The following is an 18,210-nucleotide window of genomic DNA, read 5'->3' on the forward strand; positions in this document are numbered from 1 at the left end:
CTGCTCAGCAGTCGGGCATGAGCTGCTCCGATGGGAGAAGGAGGTTGTATATCCCACAGCTGGAGAGGGGCCCTGTTTGCCCCAGTGGGCGATTTGGGCTACGGCCAAGTTGCCACCAGCTAGCTCCGCTTGAAAACCACTTCTGGCCCCGTGGGGGACTCAAGTCGCCAAGCTAGGTTCCCCTGAGCGCCGGAGCTTACAGGTCTCGCCTTGTCCCGAAAGCCCCGCAGTCGAGGCGGAGGCGACCGAGCCCCCGACGCCCCTAGAACGTTGCCACAAGAAGGGGGAACGTCGGAACAGTGCAACATCGGGCGGCGGCCGGGGCGGCGGCAAGAGGGCGGGCGGGGGGCAGAGCTCCGGGGGACTGGGCGGGCCATGGCGGAGGACGGCGAGGAGGCGGAGTTCCACTTCGCGGCGCTCTATATAAGTGGGCAGTGGCCGCGGCTGCGCGCAGACACTGACCTTCAGCGCCTGGGCTCCAGCGCCATGGCGCCCTCCAGGAAGTTCTTCGTTGGGGGGAACTGGAAGATGAACGGGCGGAAGCAGAGTCTGGGGGAGCTCATCGGCACTCTGAACGCGGCCAAGGTGCCGGCCGACACCGGTAAGCCCTCGCCGAGGAGGGGCCGGGCCGGGGCCGGGGCAGGAGTGGCAGCGCCCTCTCCCGAGGCCCCGAGGCCGGTATCCGCGCGGACCTGATGCAGGGCTGTGGGACGAGGGCCGCTGGGGTCCGGGCAGGGGCTTCGCATCCGCAGCCCCGTCGGTGCGTCGAGGGGGCAGGGCGGAGCACATGATGCTCCTTGGACTATGGGGCGGGTAAGGACGTTTTGGGTCTCCTGGAGGAAGGTGGCCCTGGGGCGCGCACTGGGGCTGTGCCCGCCAGGCGACGGGGTTAGGAGCGGAGCCCGAGGCTCTGCGGGAGACCGGGGGAGGCTGACCGCAGCCCCCGGGGTGGGGGAGGAGGCTGGGCCGCGTGGGCTTCCCGCTACCTGCCCCTTGGCCTCCCGCGCCGTGCGCAGCCGCACGTAGCCCCAGACTCCTCCCCCTCCTTGCCGGCGGCCACGTCCCCGCACCGAGCTGCTCGGGGTCCCTGAGCCCCCAGATCTGACCCCTTCCCTTCGGCAACCTGAGCGACTCCCGCCTTCCACGGAAGGGACCGAGCCGGTGCCAAACAGGCTGAGCGATTTGAGAGTGAGGAGCCATCCTACCGCCTTCCCCAACCTGGAAACGGCAAAGTGCAAGGCCTCTGAGTCAGTTAGGTCTCTGCCGCCCACGGGCAAAAAGGATGCTCTCCTCCATCCTCCTTCTTCCCTCCACCGAAATCGGAGAGCCGCGGGCCTGATCCAAAGAGGCATCCCCTTCTCGTTCATTCCCCAGAGGCCTCAATACAAACCCCAGGAGTTGGCCCCTCTCCTTTTGCTACAAATCCTTGCCTTGCAAAGGAGAGGTGAGGATGGGCTATTTTAGAAGGGAAGCAGGGTTGGCCCCTAGAGAATGCTGAGTCTGTGAGGTGCCTATGCCCAGAATAGCTCGAGGAAATTGGAGCCACAGCTGTTAAAAGAGCAGAGGGCAGGGTGAGGGCCGTGGCCTCTCAGGGGTATCTGGAAGGCTCTTCGAGTTGAGTGCAGACCCAGCCTGGGCTGGAAAATGGACAAAGGTCATCTTGCTGGGGTGAAAAGGGGGAGAGCAGAACCAAGAAGAAGAGGGTGAGGGCTGGGGGGCTCCAGGGCACTGGTTAGGAATTGTGGGGAATGAAGGCTTTCTTTAGTCTCATCCCCCTGTGGTACCATCTTGTCCTCAGAGGTGGTTTGTGCTCCCCCTACTGCCTATATCGACTTCGCCCGGCAGAAGCTAGATCCCAAGATTGCTGTGGCTGCGCAGAACTGCTACAAAGTGACTAATGGGGCCTTTACTGGGGAGATCAGGTGAGATCGAGGCGGAGAGGGGTGTGTGGGACCCTTCCCTCACTTTCCTCGTTGAGGGGAAAGCCACAGGGTGTGCTCCCTGCTGAACCTTGGCTTCATCTCTTCCTTTAGCCCTGGCATGATCAAAGACTGCGGAGCCACGTGGGTGGTCCTGGGGCACTCAGAGAGAAGGCATGTCTTTGGGGAGTCAGATGAGGTTAGTAGCCAAGACAGAAGATAAGGGATGTCTTTTTCCAAGAAGGATGTCTCACCAAGTCTGTTTCTCAACAGCTGATTGGGCAGAAAGTGGCCCATGCTCTGGCAGAGGGACTCGGAGTAATCGCCTGCATTGGGGAGAAGCTAGATGAAAGGGAAGCTGGCATCACTGAGAAGGTTGTTTTTGAGCAGACAAAGGTCATCGCAGGTATCTCTGGAGAAAGGGACCTTTGAGCCTATCCAGGGCCACAGAGACTCAGAGGGTAGGGTCAGGCCCTGGAGCCTGTCTTGGTCCCCATGCTGATCCAGAAAAGGAAAAGGGGGAGGGGGAGTGAGAATCTTTGCTTGGGGCCTATCACTTCTGCAACCCCAAGGTAGATGCCACCTGGAAATCCCCCAGTGTCCACCAGGGGGCAGTAGGCCACCGTTCTTCATACTCGGAGAACCTGGCTGGAGAGCTCTTTCTTGTTCACCCTTCCCTCCATCTGTATCTCTGCCCTGCAGATAATGTGAAGGACTGGAGCAAGGTCGTCCTGGCCTATGAGCCTGTGTGGGCCATTGGTACTGGCAAGACTGCAACACCCCAACAGGTAACCGAGCCCAGGAGCCCTGCCCTCATCCCAGCCTGCCTCAATAGGTTTGGACAGACACAGACCATCTGGGGCAACCCCTTATTTCAAAGACACGGAGATCTTGAGCCCAGAGACAGTGACTTGTCCAAGGGCTTCCAATCCAGGGCCTGGCTTGGATCGGAGCCCTGGTACTCTGACTCAGTCAGAAACCACACTAAGTGTCCACTGGTGCCAGTGATTTTTCCTCTTAGAGAGGCAGAAAAGGTCTTACTTAGGCCAGCTTCTTGTTCTAGGCCCAGGAAGTACACGAGAAGCTCCGAGGATGGCTTAAGTCCAACGTCTCTGATGCGGTGGCTCAGAGCACCCGTATCATTTATGGAGGTGAGTGGCTTTGGTTCCCGGCTGAGGTGGAGTGGGCTGAGGACTAGACTGAACCCTCGGACATGGAGGTAGGGATGGGGCAGACTCGTCCCATTCTTGACCAAGCCCTTGTTCTGCTCCCTTCCCAGGCTCTGTGACTGGGGCAACCTGCAAGGAGCTGGCCAGCCAGCCTGACGTGGATGGCTTCCTTGTGGGTGGTGCTTCCCTCAAGCCCGAATTCGTGGACATCATCAATGCCAAACAATGAGCCCCATCCATTTTCCCTACCCTTCCTGCCAAGCCAGGGACTAAGCAGCCCAGAAGCCCAGTAACTGCCCCTCCCCTGCACATGCTTCTGATGGTGTCATCTGCTCCTTCCTGTGGCCTCATCCAAACTGTACCTTCATTTATTGTTTATATCTTCACCCTGTAATGGTTGGGACCAGGCCAATCCCTTCTCCACTTACTATAATGGTTGGAACTAAATGTCACCAAGGTGGCTTCTCCTTGGCTGAGAGATGGAAGGGGTGGGATTTGCTCCTGGGTTCCCTAGGCCCTAGTGAGGGCAGAAGAGAAACCATCCTCTCCCTTCTTACACCGTGAGGCCAAGATCCCCTCAGAAGGCAGGAGTGCTGCCCTCTCCCTTGGTGCCCGTGCCTCTGTGCTGTGTATGTGAACCACCCACGTGAGGGAATAAACCTGGCACTAGGTCTTGTGGTTTGTCTGTCTTCACTGGACTTGCCCAGATAATCTTCCTTTTTGAGGCAGCTATATAAATGATCATTTGTGCAAAAAAAAAAAAAACAAAAACAAAAAAACAAAAAACCAAACAAAACCAAGAACAGGTTTCTATAACAACATCTCTTACTATTTTTACTTGAAAGAATGTTTTGCGTAGCAGACTGTCATAGCCTTGAATGCCGGCTCCCTTTCTTCCTCCCTCTGAGTGGCTCTGGGGCTGTTGATTTCCCCAGAGCTTGGGTTGGGGTAGGGGCTCAGCCTCACCAGCTTTCAGCAGCTGGTCTAGGCCAGCAGTGCCTCCCCACCTCCCCAAGGGGAGGGGTGGTGGCAAGGCCTCAGCACAGTCTGTGGTATCACAGGGCTCACTGGTAGAGCAGGTAGCGCTTCATGGCAGGGGGCAAGGGCAGGGCAGATACCTGGCTGAGCCGGGTATCCCCCAGGGTGTGGCGAACACACAGGCGGCTCAGGTGCAGAAGGGAGTGTGGCTCCGCTGGGAGAGAGAAGGAGGGGAATGTAAGTATGGGTGCAGCCACCAGCCAGATGTCCTCAAACTACAGGGTCCTGCCCAGATGCCTTTCTGCTTTCCTGCTTCAAGTGTGCCCACCTTGGCTGAAAGGGGAATTTGAGATACCCAGAAGTTCTGCCTCCCAGATAAGATTTCACACATCCCTAGTCAGAGCTGGGGGTGAAGAGCTGGCTAAGGCCCTCTAAGCAATAGGCCAAGGTGGCTTTGACAGTGGTGGAGCTGGCCCAGGCTTTGACTCCAGAGGCTTGGGAGCTGGGGCTGAGGTGAGGAAGGATGGCCGTCCACTCTACAGCTCACACAACTGCAGAGAGCAGCTCTAAGCCCTGGCCCCAGTCAGTTCCTGGGGAGGCTCCTCCCTTGCTGCCCCACCCTAAGGCCCTGCCTCCTCCACTGCTCTCCTCCCTGGTGCCCAGGGCCCCAGTGTCTCCATCCTGAGGTTTGGCTGAGGAAGGAAGTAGGTATGTGTGGCACAGAGACAGGTTAGAGCCCAGGGAATCCGGTATACAGCCTGGGTACCTGGCTCTGCCCATCCTCCTTTCGGACCTGCACATCAAACCCAGTACCTAACCCTTTGCACCTCTTGCTCAGGGGTTGGTATCTCCTGAATTCTCTCATCCCTGGAGTTCCTCCCTCCATTCTGAAGGTTCACCATTTACTGGCCAAGAGAACTTGAGAAAGTTGCTTTCTCAAGCCTGTTTCACCTGTTGGATTAAATTAAATAACAGCTGTGAAGACCCCTAGCCTTTCCCAGCACTGAACAGAGGTTGAGGCAGGCTGGATGAAGGTCCATCCCCTCTGCTCTTGTCGGAAGAGTTTCCATCCCAAACCGCTGCCACCAGGGACAGAAAGTTCTCCCCACGTCTGCCCCAGGCCTCACCTCTCCTTTCGCCCAGGTAGCGGATGCGGACCTGGCACTGGCCCCAGACAGCGCTTACTGCCGGATAGAGGGTCCTGCCCTTCAGTCCGCGGAATGCGGGCCCCAGGTAGGTGCCCCCAATAGCGTAGCCCAGAGTTCCCTCCTCCATGTCCAGAACCACCAGCAGCCTCTCTGGCACCTCCAGCTGCTCACCCTGAGTTCCCGCTGGATACTGGGGGGCTCCGGGCCCCTTGCTCTGATGGTACAGCTTCCCCCGCCCGATGTCCCAGCCCCACGACTCGCTGTTGCTGCCCAGCAGCGCCGCGTAGTGGTCAGTCTGCAGCGGGGCGAGGGCCGTGGCCACGCCCACCACGGCATGCGTGCCCCTCTGCTCTAGGGGCCAGCTGATCTCCCAGGCGTGCAGGCCCCTTGAATAGCCCCTTTTACCCCGGGCCCCATCAGTGCTCTGGGCCACGGGCCGCCGCTCAAAGTACAACCCTCCTTCCTTGACCTCGATGTTCTCTGAACAGTCTTTGGGGTTCCAACCGTGGCGCCGTTGGGCCCCCAGGTCAGGAGGGGGTGCAGACAGCAGCTCTTCCAAGCCCTCGGGACAGGAGAGGTCAGGGTACAAGGCCTGTGGGGTGGGGGTGCTGCTGCTGCCCCCCGCCAGGGCTGTCTGGCCCATGGAGGTGAGAAGCTAGAGGACTCCCCGAAAGAGGCTTGCTGGGGCGTCTTTCTCTTCTGAAAGTTGAGCTCCAGTTTGGATTGACCTGGAAGGGAGTTGGGAGAAAAGGGGTGTGAAGAGCAGAATTCTGGCGGGGGCTCGTCACCCAGGTACCCCATCCTTTCACCCAAGTTTGCCAACTGGCCCGCTCCTCCCTCCTCGCTGCCCCAAAGCTCCTGGGCCCTTCATCTGCCCTCGCCCCATCTGATCCAGGTCGCCAGAGACTCTCGCGAGTTCGCCTCCTTTGGGCCTCAGCATGGACTATCCCCCTTACTCACCCGGAGCCCTCGCCGCTGCCCCCGAACCTCGGTTGGCTTCCCAGCCCTGGAGGTCGCCGGGCCTCTGGAGGAGCCGGGCGGAAAGAAGCCGAGGCGCGCCGGGCGCAGACCGCCGGCCGCTTCCGCCCCCAGCTCCTCCCTCGGGCCGCGCCCGCCCCGCGGCCCCGCCCCTCCGGGGCTTAACTCTCTTATCGCCGCCCAGGGCCGTGCAGCCCCAAGGCCACGCCCCTGTGGGGCCCCGCCCCCTCCGGGGCAGTTACCTCTCTATACCGGTAGCAGCCGCGGAGAGCATGCCCCACCCCGGGCGGTTAACCTCGGGTCTCAGTCCCGGGCTGTGACCCTCCCCGAGGCCCCGCCCCCACGGCGAAGGCCCGGGGCAGTTAACCCTTCTCTTGCTGCGGCAGAGTCCGCACCTGGGCAGGCCCAGCTCAGAATTAACGCTTTGATGGCATCACCGCCTCGGGAATCTCTGGGGATGGTGTTCTCCACCGTCAGGACCTTTGAGCCGCCTGAGCAACTAACTCCTGCGCCCCTGAGGATAAGGAGCATGGGGTCAAGGAGGGGCTTCATTGTGCTGAATCCCATTTCTACTTCCCTGTGATTCTGGGTCACTGTTTCTGGGCTGGTCCCTTTCTGCCCCGGGTTGTGAGTCAGCCTGTGCCACCTCTGAGGCTGTGAAATCTGCTTCAGGCTCTGGGCTGTACGCATCATAGTTCTCCCTGCTGGTCCAGTCTTCATACTGGATGCCAATCCATTACTGAGCCGTAGAGTGTCCTGACTAAGACTTCGAGTTTGAGTGAAGCTATGCCACTAGTTAACTGCGTGATCTTGGGGAAGTTGCCAGATTTCTTTTTTTTTTTTTTTTTTTTTTTTGAGACAGGGTCTTGCTGTCACCAAGGCTAGAGTGCAGTGGCACCATCACAGCCCACTGCAGCCTTGACCTCCTGGGCTCAAGTGATCCTCCTACCTCAGCCTCCCAAGTAGCTGGGACTACAGGCATGTGCTACCACACCCAGCTAATTTAAAAAAATATATTTTTATTTTTATTTTTTCGAGACGGAGTCTTGCTCTTGTCGTCCAGGCTGGAGTGCAGCGGCACGATCTCAGCTCTCTGTAACCTCCGTCTCCCAGGTTCAAGCGATTCTCCTGCCTCAGCCTCCTGAGTAGCTGGGATTACAGGCACTCGCCACCACGCCCAGCTATTTTTTGTATTTTTAGTAGACACAGGGTTTAGCCATGTTGGCCAGGCTGGTCTCGAACTCCTGACCTTGTGATCTGCCCGCCTTGGCCTCCCAAAGTGCTCAGATTACAGGTGTGAGCCACCACGTCCGGCCAAAAAAAAAATTTTTTTTAGAGACAGAGTCTCCCAAAGTGCTGGGATTTCAGGCATGAGCCACTACGCCCAGCCCCAGATTTCTGTAGTTTTCTGTTATGTAAAATGGGAGCAATGATGGTAGTTACCTCACAGTGTTGTTGTGCAGTTGAAATAATCCAGGTAAAGCATGTAGCACAGAGCTGGGTACATAGTAGGCACTCACCAAGCATAGCTGTCAATGTGCTTACTGAGTGCCGACACTATAAAGAGGCAATATGATATAATGGCAAACATGCCAACTGTGGAAGCAGACTCCCCGGGCATGAATACCTGAAGGCCAGTGTGTGTATGACCTTGGGCAAATTACTGAACCTCCCTGTGCCTGTTTCTTCCTCTGTAAGACAGAGATCACATTAGTATCTATTGCATGGGGTTGGTAGTGAGAATCCAATGAGGTTATAGATGTAACACATTTGGAACAGTTTCTGGTTCGCATTTAATGATTTGTGCTAAGCACTGGAGATTAAGCAGTGAATCCTTAAGGAGGTTACAAAGACTTTTATAAAATAATGTATCATGTAGTAATAGTAAATAAAATTATGGAGATATAAAGAAAGTACTATAGGAGTAAAAAGAATAGGATTCCTATCCGGGGTTCAAGCAGTTAGGAAACGAGCATGTCCTAGAAGAGGTTCACACCTGGGCTGAATCTTTTCATGTCCTAGAAGAGGTTCACACCTTTACACTGGGCTGAATCTTTTTTTTTTTTTTTTTTTTTTTTGAGACAGAGTCTCACTCTGATGCCCAGGATGGAGTGCAGTGGCATGATCTCGGCTCACCTTTGCCTCCTGGGGTCAAGTGATTCTCCTGCCTCAGCCTCCCAAGTAGCTGGGATTACAGGCGTGCACCACCATGCCCGGCTAATTTTTGTATTTTTAGTAAAGACAGGGTTTCACTATGTTGGCCGGGCTGGTCTCGAACTCCTGACCTCATGATCTGCCCGCCTTGGCCTCCCAAAGTGCTGGGATTACAGGCATGAGCTACCGTGCCCGGCCTGGGCTGAATCTAAAAGGATGACTAGGAATTGGCCCGAGACGAGCCACTTCTCTGCAGTATGGAGGTTGGGTTAGGGTTGCTGCATGTAGAAGATATTCCAGACAGAGGAGTCCGCATGAAAAAAAGCAAGAGGCAGCAGGTGGGTTTGGGGAAGGACGATATCTTCAAGGCTGCTACAGCCAGGAAGCAAGCATGAGAAGGGCCAGAGAAGTAGACAGCAAGTCACAGAGGCCTTCTAGGCTGAGTTAAGGAATGTAAATGTTTTCCCATAGGACAGGCCAGCGATGGGGAGCCACTGTAGGATAGAAGCAGGAGAGGAACATGGTCAGATAGGCATTTGATTTATTTATATATTTTGAGCCAGGGTCTCACTTTGTCACCCAGGCTGGAGTGGAGTAGTGTGATCATGACTCATGGCAGCCACAACCTCCTGAGCTCCGGTGATCCTCCTACCTCAGCCTCCTGAGTAGCTGGGACTACAGGTGCATACCGCCATGCTGAGCTAATTTATTTTTATTTTTTTAATTTATAAATTATTATTTTTTAATTTTTAAAATAGAGACAGAGTCTCATTCTGTTGCCCAGGCTGGTCTCGAACTCCTAGGTCAAGCGATCCTCCTGCCTCAGCGTCCCAAAGTACTGGGATTACAGGCGTGAGCCACTGTGCCTGGCCAGATCTGCATTTTAGAAAAACCACCCTGGCAGCAATGTAGAGGAGCTTCAAGGGAAATAGGACTGGAAGTTGGCTGGGCGAGTTGGCTCACACCTGTAATCCCAGCACTTTGGAAGGCCAAGATGGGCGAATCACCTGAGGTTGGGAGTTCGAGACCAGCCTGGCCAACATGGAGAAACCCTGTCTCTACTAAAAATACAAAATTAGCCGGGCATGGTGGAGCATGCCTGTAATCACAGCTACTCAGGAGGCTGAGGCAGGAGAATTGCTTAAACCTGGGAGGTGGAGGTTGCGGTGAGCTGAGATCGCACCATTGCACTCCAGCCTGGACAACAAGAGTGAAACTCTGTCTCAAAAAAAAAAAAAAAAAAAGGACTGGAAGCAAAGACACCATTTCCAGCAGCCCAGGTGACAAGTGTCAACAGCCTGAAATAGGACAGTAGAAATAAGGATGAAAATAATTCAAGAAACACTGATGAAATAGCAAGATTTGGTGACTGATGACATTTTGGTGACATATCTAATGATATGGAGTTGAGGCTGGGCACAGTGGCTCACGCCTGTAATCCCAGCACTTTGGGAGGCCGAGGCAGGTGGATCACCTGAGGTTGGGAGTTTGAGACCAGCCTGGCCAACATGGTGAAACCCTGTCTCTACTAAAAATACAAAAATTAGCTGTGCGTGGTGGCGGGTGCCTGTAATCCCAGCTACTTCGGAGGGTGAAACAGGAGAATTGCTTGAACCAGGGAGGTGGAGGCTGCAGTGAGCCGAGATGGTGCTACTGCACTCCAGCCTGGGCGACAGAGCAAGACTCCATCTCAAAAAAAAAAAAAAAAAAAAAAAAAGAGAGAAAGGGAAGTTTCTAGCCTGGAAAAATTGATTGGAAGGTGGTGCCACCAATCAAGATGGAGACGACAGAAAGAGGAGTAGTTGAGGGCAGGGGCAGGAGGGTGGGAGAGGGAGATGGTGAGTTCAGTTTAGGATATGTTTTTGAGGTGTCTGAGCCACAAGCAAATGGAACCATCCAGAACACACAAGAAAATGGCGGGTCTGGAGGCAGAATGAGAGGCCTGGGCTGGAGACAGGGATTTGGGAGGTGTGTCAGCCTTTAGTCAGGAGTTGAACTATGAGGATGAGTGAGTCAAATATGGGCGATGGGGACAAAGAGAGTGCAGAGCAACAGAAGGGTCAAGGAGAATAGAACAAGGTAGACAATTCAGTTTTGATTACTTACAAGACTGTTTTGGTCAGAGGTCACTGGCAACCTTGGTGAGAGACAGCACATGTGGGGACTGGGAGGTGGGACTCCAGGCTGAAGGGGCTGGACTGTCACAAGCTTTACATTTTGAAGGAATAGAAAATGAGAAGTAAATTACAATTGTGTCACATAGTTAAAGTTACCCTTGAAAATCCTTTAGTAGGCTGGGTGCAGTGGCTCATTCCTGTAATCCCACCACTTTCAGAGGCTGAAGCAGGAGCTTGAGCCCCGGAGTTTGAGACCAGCCTGGAAGACTAGTGAGACCCCATCTCTACCAAATAATAATAATAAAATAGGCCGGACGTGGTGGCTGACGCTTGTAATCCCAGCACTTTGGGAGGCCGAGGCACATGGATCACCTGAGGTCAGGAGTTCAAGACCAGCCTGGCCAACATGGTGAAATCCAGTCTCTACTAAATATACAAAAAAAAAAATTAGCCAGGTGTGGTGGTGTGCACCTGTAATCCCTTGGCAGGAGAATTGTTTGAACCCGGGAGGCGGAGGTTGCAGTGAGTCAGGATGGTGCCACTGCACTCCAACCTGGGCGACAGAGTGATACTCCATCTCAGAAAACAAAACAAAAATAAAATAGGCGGGCATGGTGGCTCATGCCTGTAATCTCAGCACTTTGGGAGGCCGAGGTGGGTGGATCACTTGAGGTCAGGAGTTCGAGACCAGCCTGGCCAACATGGTGAAACCCCGTCTCTACTAAAAATACAAAAATTAGCTGGGCATGGTGGCATGTGCCTATAATCCCAGCTACGCAGGAGGCTGAGGAAGGAGAATCGTGCCTGTAATCCCAGCTACTCAGGAGGCTGAGGCAGGAGAACCTGCGAGGCGGAGGTTGCAGTGAGCCAAGATCCCACCACTGCACTCCAGCCTGGCGACAGAGCAAGACTCCGTCTCAAAAAATAAAGTAAAATAAAATAAAATAAAAATAAAAAAATAATTGAGGACCACAAGAACTAGGAAAAAAAGAAGAAAAAAGAAAGGCCGAGGCAGGCAGATCACCTGAGGTTGGGAGTTTGAGGCCAGCCTGACCAACATGGAGAAACCCCGTTTCTACTAAAAATACAAAAATTAGCTGGGCATGGTGGCACATGCCTGTAATCCCAGCTACTCGGGAGGCTGAGGCAGGAGAATCGCTTGAACCTGGGAGGCAGAGGTTGCGGTGAGCTGAGATTGCGCCATTGCACTCCAGCCTGGACAACAAGAGCGAAACTCCGTCTCAAAAAAAAAAAGAAAGAAAAAGAAAATCCCTTAGTTACTGCATCTGTTAGGTACAGCATATATTTGTTTGTGTAAAAATCACTATGTGGCTGTATATATATATAATGATGTACAAAATATTTTATAATGTTTTAAAGAGGAAGAAGAAAGCAGCATACTAAGAAGTAACTCAGGAATGGAAAAGCAAACATCATATGTTCTCATAAGTGGGAGCTAAGCCGTGAGAATGCAGAGGCATAAGAATGACACAATGGACCTTGGGGACTCAGGGGGAAAGGGTGGGAAGAGGTTGAGGGATAAAAGACTATAAATAGGGTTCAGTGTATACTGCTTGGGTGATGGGTGCACCAAAATCTCACAAATCATCACGAAAGAACTTACTCATATAACCAAACACCACCTGTTGTTCCTCAATAACCTATGAAAATAAAAATATAATAAAAAGAAGAAGAAAGCATACTAAAATAAAGATATGAACCTGAAACTTGTCATCCACCCAACATGGATATGCTTGCCAGTATGTGACATCAATAATAACATCATGACTGTAAGACCAGACACAGTGGCTCACACCTGTAATCCCAGCCCTGTGGGAGGCCAAGGTGGGCCGATTTGAGATCAGAGGTTGAAGACCAGCCTGGGCAGCATGATGAAACCCTGCCTCTACAAAAAATACAAAAAATTAGCCAGGCTTTGGTGGCTCGCGCCTGCCATCCCAGCTACTCAAGATGCTGAGGCACGAGAATCCCTTGAGTCCAGGAAGTGGAGGTTGCGGTGAGCCAAGATCATGCCACTGCACTCCAGCCTGGGTGACAGAGCGAGACCCTGTCTCAAAAAATAAATAACATCATGACTGTGGATGGCAGCCTATGATGAATATTAGTGAAGGACCCGTGTGATAACCAAGGCCTGGGGACAGAGAATGGTGCCTGCCCCATGGCTAGCTCTAGCTCAGCTTGAGAATTTAATCACACCTGTGCTGCTGCTGCTGCTGCTGCTGCTGCTGCTGGTTATTTAAGACATGGTTGTTGGCCGGGCATAGTGGCTCACGCCTGTAATCCCAGCACTTTGGGAGGCTGAGGCGGGCGGATCATCTGAGATAAGGAGTTCGAGACCAGCCTGGCCAACATGGTGAAACCCCGCCTCTACTAAAAAATACAAAAAAATTAGCCAGGCCTAGTGGCACGTGCCTGTAGTCCCAGCTACTCAGGAAGCTGAGGCAGGAGAACCACTTGAACCCAGGAGGCGGAGGTTGCAGTGAGCTGAGATTGTGCCACTGCACTCCAGCCTGGGCGACAGAGGGAGACTTTGTCTCAAAAAAAAAAAAAAAAGGTTGTTTTAAACAGTTCATCAGTTGATGCCACTGAATCTTGAGCTGGTCAAACATTTGTTGCTAAAAGGTAAAAAATTTCATAATGCTACAAGTAATTTAAATTTTTTACTTAAAAATAAAAAAATAAAAAAATTGGCCGGGCATGATGGCTCACACCTGTAATCCCAGCACTTTGGGAGGCCGAGGCGGGCAGATCACGAGGTCAGGAGATCGAGACCATCCTGGCTTTAGTAGGGATGGTGAAACCCCGTCTCGACTAGAAATACAAAAAAATTAGCCGGGCATGGTGGCGGGCGCCTGTAGTCCCGGCTACTCAGGAGGCTGAGGCAAGAGAATGGCATGAACCCGGGAGGCGGAGCTTGCAGTGAGCCAAGATCGCGTCACTGCACTCCAGCCTGGGTGACAGAGCGACACTCCATCTCAAAAAAAAAAAAAAAAATTATAGATGAGGTCTTGCTATTTTGCCCAGGCTGGACTCAAATTCCTGGGTTCAAGTAATCCTCCCACCTCAGCCTCCCAAGTAGCTGAGACTACAGGCATGTGCCACAATGCCTTTTTACTTATTTTATTATTTTGTTGAGACAGGGTCTCACTGTACTCCAGGCTGGAGTGCAGTGGCACGGCCATGACTCACTGCAGCCTCACCCCAGCCTCGGATGATCCTCCAACCCCAGCCTCCCGAGTAGCTAGGACTACAGGCACGTGCCACCAGGCCTGGCTAATATTTAACTTTTTGTAGAGACGAGGGGTCTCTCTATGTTGCCCAGGTTGATCTCAAACTCCTGTTCTCAAGCAATTCTCCTGCCTCGTCCTCCCAAAGTGCTGGGATTACAGGCATGAGCCACCATGCCTGGCTGTTTATACTTTTTAAAATTTTATATATATTTTTGAGACAAGGTCTGGCTCTGTTGCCCAGGCTGGAGTGCCGTGGCACGATCTCGGCTCACTGCAACCTCTGCCTTCTGGGTTCAAGTGATCCTCCCGCCTCAGCCTCCAGAGTAGCTGGGACAACAGGCGCCCCACCACCATGCCTCGATAATTTTTTGTATGTTTTTCTAACAGGGTTTCACCATGTTGCCCAGGTTGGTCTCGAACTCCTGGGCTCAAGCAAACCACCCACCTTGGCCTCTCAAAGCATTGTGATTACAGACGTGAGCCACTGCGATCGGTCCTTTTTTTAAAAAAAAAAAGTCCCCTTCCACCACTGCCGTTTTTACTTTTTTATTGAGATGTAGCATATATAAAGTACACTAATCTTAAATTGCCCAGTGAACTTTTACATATGTGTACACTTGGGTGACCACCACCAAAAAGATCACGATAAAGAATCCAGCTGGCTGGGCACGGTGGCTCACACCTGTAATCCCAGTACTTTGGGAGGCTAAGGCAGAGGATCACTTGAGCTCAAGAGTTCTGAGATGAGCCTGGGCAACATAGGGAGACCTCGTCTCTACTAAAAATTCAAAAAAGTTAGCTGGGTGTGGTTGTGCACGCCTCTAGTCCCAGTTACTCTGGTGGGCTGAGGTCAGAGGACTGCTTGAGGCTGCAGTGAGCCCTGGCCGTGCCCACTGCACTCCAGCCTGAGTGACAGAGCTGGATGCTGTCTTATAAAAACAAAAACAAAAACACAAAAAAAGAATTCAGCATCTGTCTTGCTCTTTCCCTGATGATACATTCCCAAGAGTAGCTCCTATTAGACCCCTATCAGTATAGATTAACATTGTCTGTTCTTCAATTTCATATAAATGAAATCATAATGTCAAATGCAGTGGCCCTTGCCTCTAGTCACAGCTACTTGGAAGGCTGAGATGTGAAGACCACTTGAGCTCAGAAGTTCCACTGCACTCCAGCCTGGGTTACAGAGGGAAACCTTGTCTCTAAAAAAAAAAGAAAAAAGAAAGAAAAAGAAAACATAGTGTGTATTCTTTTGTGTCTTTCCAACATTGTATCTGTAAGTCATCCATGTTCTTGCATGAAATAGCTCATAATTTTCATTGCCATATAGTATTCCATCATCTAAATATACCACAATTTATCTATTCTACTGTTGATGGATTTTTTTTTTTGAGACAGTCTTGCTCTGTCGCCCAGGCAGGAGTGCAGTCATGCGATCTCGGCTCACTGCAACCTCCACCTCCCAGGTTCAAGCAATTCTCGTGCTTCAACCTCCTGAGTAGCTGGGACTTCAGGCACATACTACCACGCCTGGATAATTTTTGTATTTTTAGCAGAGACGGGGTTTCACCATGTTGGACAGGCTGGTCTCGAACTCCTGACTTCAGGTGATCCACCTGCCTCAGCCTCCCAAAGTGCTGGGATTACAGGTGTGAGCCACTGCACTGGGCCTGTTAATGGATATTTAAATTGCTTCCAGTTTTCCACCATTATAAAGTTGCCGTGTACATTATTGTACAGTCTGTTAACAAAAGACCATGAGGCCTGCAGAAGAAAAACAAAGGAGAGCTTTAATTTTTGGAAAAAAAAAAAATCTCCAAATTGGGGAATGCTGCTGCTTTACACACTGTTCACTGGAATAAAGTCTCTTTCCTCTGAATTCTTTTACAGCCTGTGATCCCAGTATTTTGGGAAACTGAGATGGGAAGATCAATTGAGGCCAGGAGTTGGAGACTAGCCTAGGTAGTATATCGAGACCTCCTTAGTAAATAATTTTTTTTTTTCTCTTGCCCAGGCTGGAGTGCAATGGCGCTATCTCGGCTCGCTGCAACCTCCGCCTCCCGGGTTCAAGTGGTTCTCCTGCCTCAGCCTCCCGAGTAGCTGGGATTACTGGCATGCACCACCATGCCCAGCTAATTTTGTATTTTTAGTACAAACAGGGTTTCTCCATGTTGGTCAGACTGGTCTCGAACTCCCGATCTCAGGTGATTCACCCGCCTTGGCCTCCCAAACTGCTGGGATTATAGGCATGAGCCACCGGGCCCGGCCAATAAAAAAATTTTTTAATTAGTTGGGTGTGATGGTGCACACCTGTAGTCCTAGCTACTCAGGATGCCGAGGTGAGAGGATTGCTTGAGCCCAGGAGTTCAAGGCTGCAGGGGCTGCGAATGTGCCACTGCACTACAGACTGGGCAACAGAGTAAGACCCTGTCTTTTAAAACAGACAAACTAATAAACAAAACAAAACCAAATTCCTTTTCAGAGAACTTTTTTCACAAGTCTTTGGTGGAGCTAGGCATGCATTTTTCTTGGGTGCAAACCTATGTGCAGAATTGCTGGGTAATAAGGGATTACAACATATAGATTTAACCACATGCAATTTTCCGATTTCTTTCCATAGGGACATTTTATTCAGAAATTAAATCATTCAGAGTTCCAGCACTGTCGGGGGTCATCGGGCTCTGTCCACCGCCTTAGGCCTAGCATTGTCACCAACGGAGCCATGAAGGGACCTTGGCCCAAGCTGGGGCCTCTTCATCGTCGAAGGCCTCTGGCCAGACCAGGCTCTGTGGGCGTGGCCAGGCTGGAGGACTAGGGCGGTGGCAGTGGCCAGGTGGGTGCACATGGCCGTGGGTGGTCCCTCACTTGCTCCCCTCCTCTCTTTCGCTATCCCCTTGGCTGTAGGGAGCCAGGGCACCCAGCCAGAATGGCATGATCCTGAAGCCCGACTTCCACAAGGACTGGCAGTGGTGCGGCCATGTGGCTCAGCCAGCCCATGGGGCAGATCTGCAGAAGCAAGCTGTCCAGCAAAAGCAGGCTGCATGGCCCACTCATATGGGCCCATCCACCCATAGTAAGGTGCCCCATGCTGAGGCATCACTACAAAGCACGAGCTGGCAGGGGCCTCAGCTTGGAGGAGTTAAGGGTGGCTGGCATTCACAAGAAGGTGGCCCAGACCATTGACATCTCTGAGGATACAAGGAGGAGGGACCAGTCCACTGAGGCCCTGCAGGCCAAGGTGCAGAGGCTGAAGGAGTACTGCTCCTCGCTCATCCTCTTCCCCAGGAAGCCCTTGGCCCCCAAGAAGGGAGACAGTTCTGCTGAAGAACTCGAACTGGATACTCAGCTGACAGGACCAGAAATGCCCATTGGCAATGTCTACAAGAAGGAGAAAGCCAGCGTCATCACTGACTAGGAGGAAAACTTCCAGGCCTTGCTAGTCTCTGTATGGCCCCTGCAAATGCCCAGCTCTTCGGCATGTAGGCACAAAGAGCCAAGGAAGCTGTAGAAGAGGATGTTTAAAAAAAAACAAAAAACAGGGGTAGGCTCGAGCCGCTGCATCAGCTCCGCGCTGCGTCTCTCGGTCCCACAGCCATGAGGAGGACGCTGCCCGGATTCACTACCCGCCAGTTCCTCCCCCGTGTCCCTGTGGTGGCGGGCGAAGATGACCTGTTGTGCATCAGATGCTTTGAGACATACAACTGGAGATGTGAGATAGGAAATTGAATGTAAAGACTGGAAGCTCGGAAGAGCAGAACTCTGAACAACGTGCCTCAGGAGTGTAAGTTGCTGATGATGTATGTCGCATTTTTTATGACATGAGAGTTCGTAAATGCTCCACACCAGAAGAAATCAAGAAAAGAACAAAGGCTGTCATTTTTTTGTCTCAGTGCAGACAAAAAGTGCATCATGTAAAAGGCAAAGAGATCTTGGTTGGACATGTTGGAAAGAGATCTTGGTTGGAGATGTTGGTGTAACTATAGCTGAGCCTTTCAAGCATTTTGTGGGAATTCTTCCTGAAAAAGATTGTCGCTATGCTTTGTATGATGCAAGCTTTGAAACAAAAGAATCCAGAAGAATTGATGTTTTCTTGTGGGCATCAGAACTAGCACCTCTGAAAAGTAAAATGATCTATACAAGCTCCAAGGATGCAATCAAAAAGAAATTTCAAGGCATAAAACATGAATGGCAAACAAACAGACCAGAAGATCTCAGTCGGGCTTGTATTGCTGAAAAGTTAGGTGGATCCTTTTTTTTTTTTGCTTTTTGGTTTTTTTTGAGATGGAGTCTTGATCTGTCACCCAGGCTGGAGTGCAGTGACGAGATCTCGGCTCACTGCAACCTCTGCCTCCCAGGTTCAAGCGATTTTCCTGCCTCAGCCTCCTGAGTAGCTGGGATTATAGGCGTGTGACACCACACCTGGCTAATTTTTGTATTCTTAGTAGAGTCAGGGTTTCACCATATTGGTCAGGCTGGTCTCGAACTCCTGACCTCGT

General features: G+C 52.2%; 3 protein-coding genes and 1 pseudogene across 5 annotated transcripts; 3 read left to right on the forward strand and 1 right to left on the reverse strand.

The window, feature by feature from the left end:
• The first annotated feature begins 450 nt into the window (after positions 1–450).
• Positions 451–3,759, forward strand: TPI1 (triosephosphate isomerase 1). Its single transcript, NM_001132533.2, is given in 7 exon segments — positions 451–601; positions 1,799–1,922; positions 2,034–2,118; positions 2,193–2,325; positions 2,622–2,707; positions 2,983–3,070; positions 3,199–3,759. Coding segments are annotated over 7 exon segments (750 nt in total). The 5' UTR covers positions 451–486; the 3' UTR covers positions 3,318–3,759.
• Positions 3,760–3,895: 136 nt separating this feature from the next.
• On the reverse strand, positions 3,896–6,356 carry SPSB2 (splA/ryanodine receptor domain and SOCS box containing 2). 3 transcript variants are annotated; one of them, XR_008512307.2, is made up of 4 exons: positions 6,175–6,355; positions 5,194–5,942; positions 4,894–5,017; positions 3,896–4,280 (listed from the first exon to the last, which is right to left on the reverse strand). XR_008512307.2 is itself a non-coding variant. In XM_009247387.4 (3 exons), exons 2-3 carry the CDS (start codon positions 5,855–5,857, stop codon positions 4,153–4,155), a joined length of 792 nt encoding a protein of 263 aa, XP_009245662.1. In that variant the 5' UTR covers positions 5,858–5,942; positions 6,175–6,350; the 3' UTR covers positions 3,896–4,152. The 3 variants fall into 3 exon arrangements, 2 of the variants coding, with proteins under 2 accessions (XP_009245662.1, XP_009245661.1); XM_009247387.4 differs by lacking the exon at positions 4,894–5,017 and having other exon boundaries at positions 6,175–6,350; XM_009247386.4 differs by having other exon boundaries at positions 3,896–5,942; positions 6,175–6,356.
• A 9,929-nt stretch (positions 6,357–16,285) lies between these two features.
• LOC100454961 (large ribosomal subunit protein eL13-like) lies at positions 16,286–17,208 on the forward strand. The gene has a single exon (XM_054527911.2). It carries the CDS (start codon positions 16,692–16,694, stop codon positions 17,127–17,129), a length of 438 nt encoding a protein of 145 aa, XP_054383886.1. The 5' UTR covers positions 16,286–16,691; the 3' UTR covers positions 17,130–17,208.
• A 151-nt stretch (positions 17,209–17,359) lies between these two features.
• LOC112128508 (destrin-like) lies at positions 17,360–17,960 on the forward strand (annotated as a pseudogene).
• Positions 17,961–18,210: the final 250 nt, after the last annotated feature.

This window comes from Pongo abelii, chromosome 10, assembly GCF_028885655.2.
Source record: "Pongo abelii isolate AG06213 chromosome 10, NHGRI_mPonAbe1-v2.0_pri, whole genome shotgun sequence".
Classification (NCBI taxonomy): Eukaryota; Metazoa; Chordata; class Mammalia; order Primates; family Hominidae; genus Pongo; species Pongo abelii.

Coding starts and splice junctions, on each gene's coding strand:
- SPSB2 (XM_009247386.4), bottom strand. CDS start 5,857: ATGGGCCAGACAGCCCTGGCGGGGGGCAGCAGCAGCACCCCCACCCCA.
- LOC100454961 (XM_054527911.2), top strand. CDS start 16,692: ATGTGGCTCAGCCAGCCCATGGGGCAGATCTGCAGAAGCAAGCTGTCC.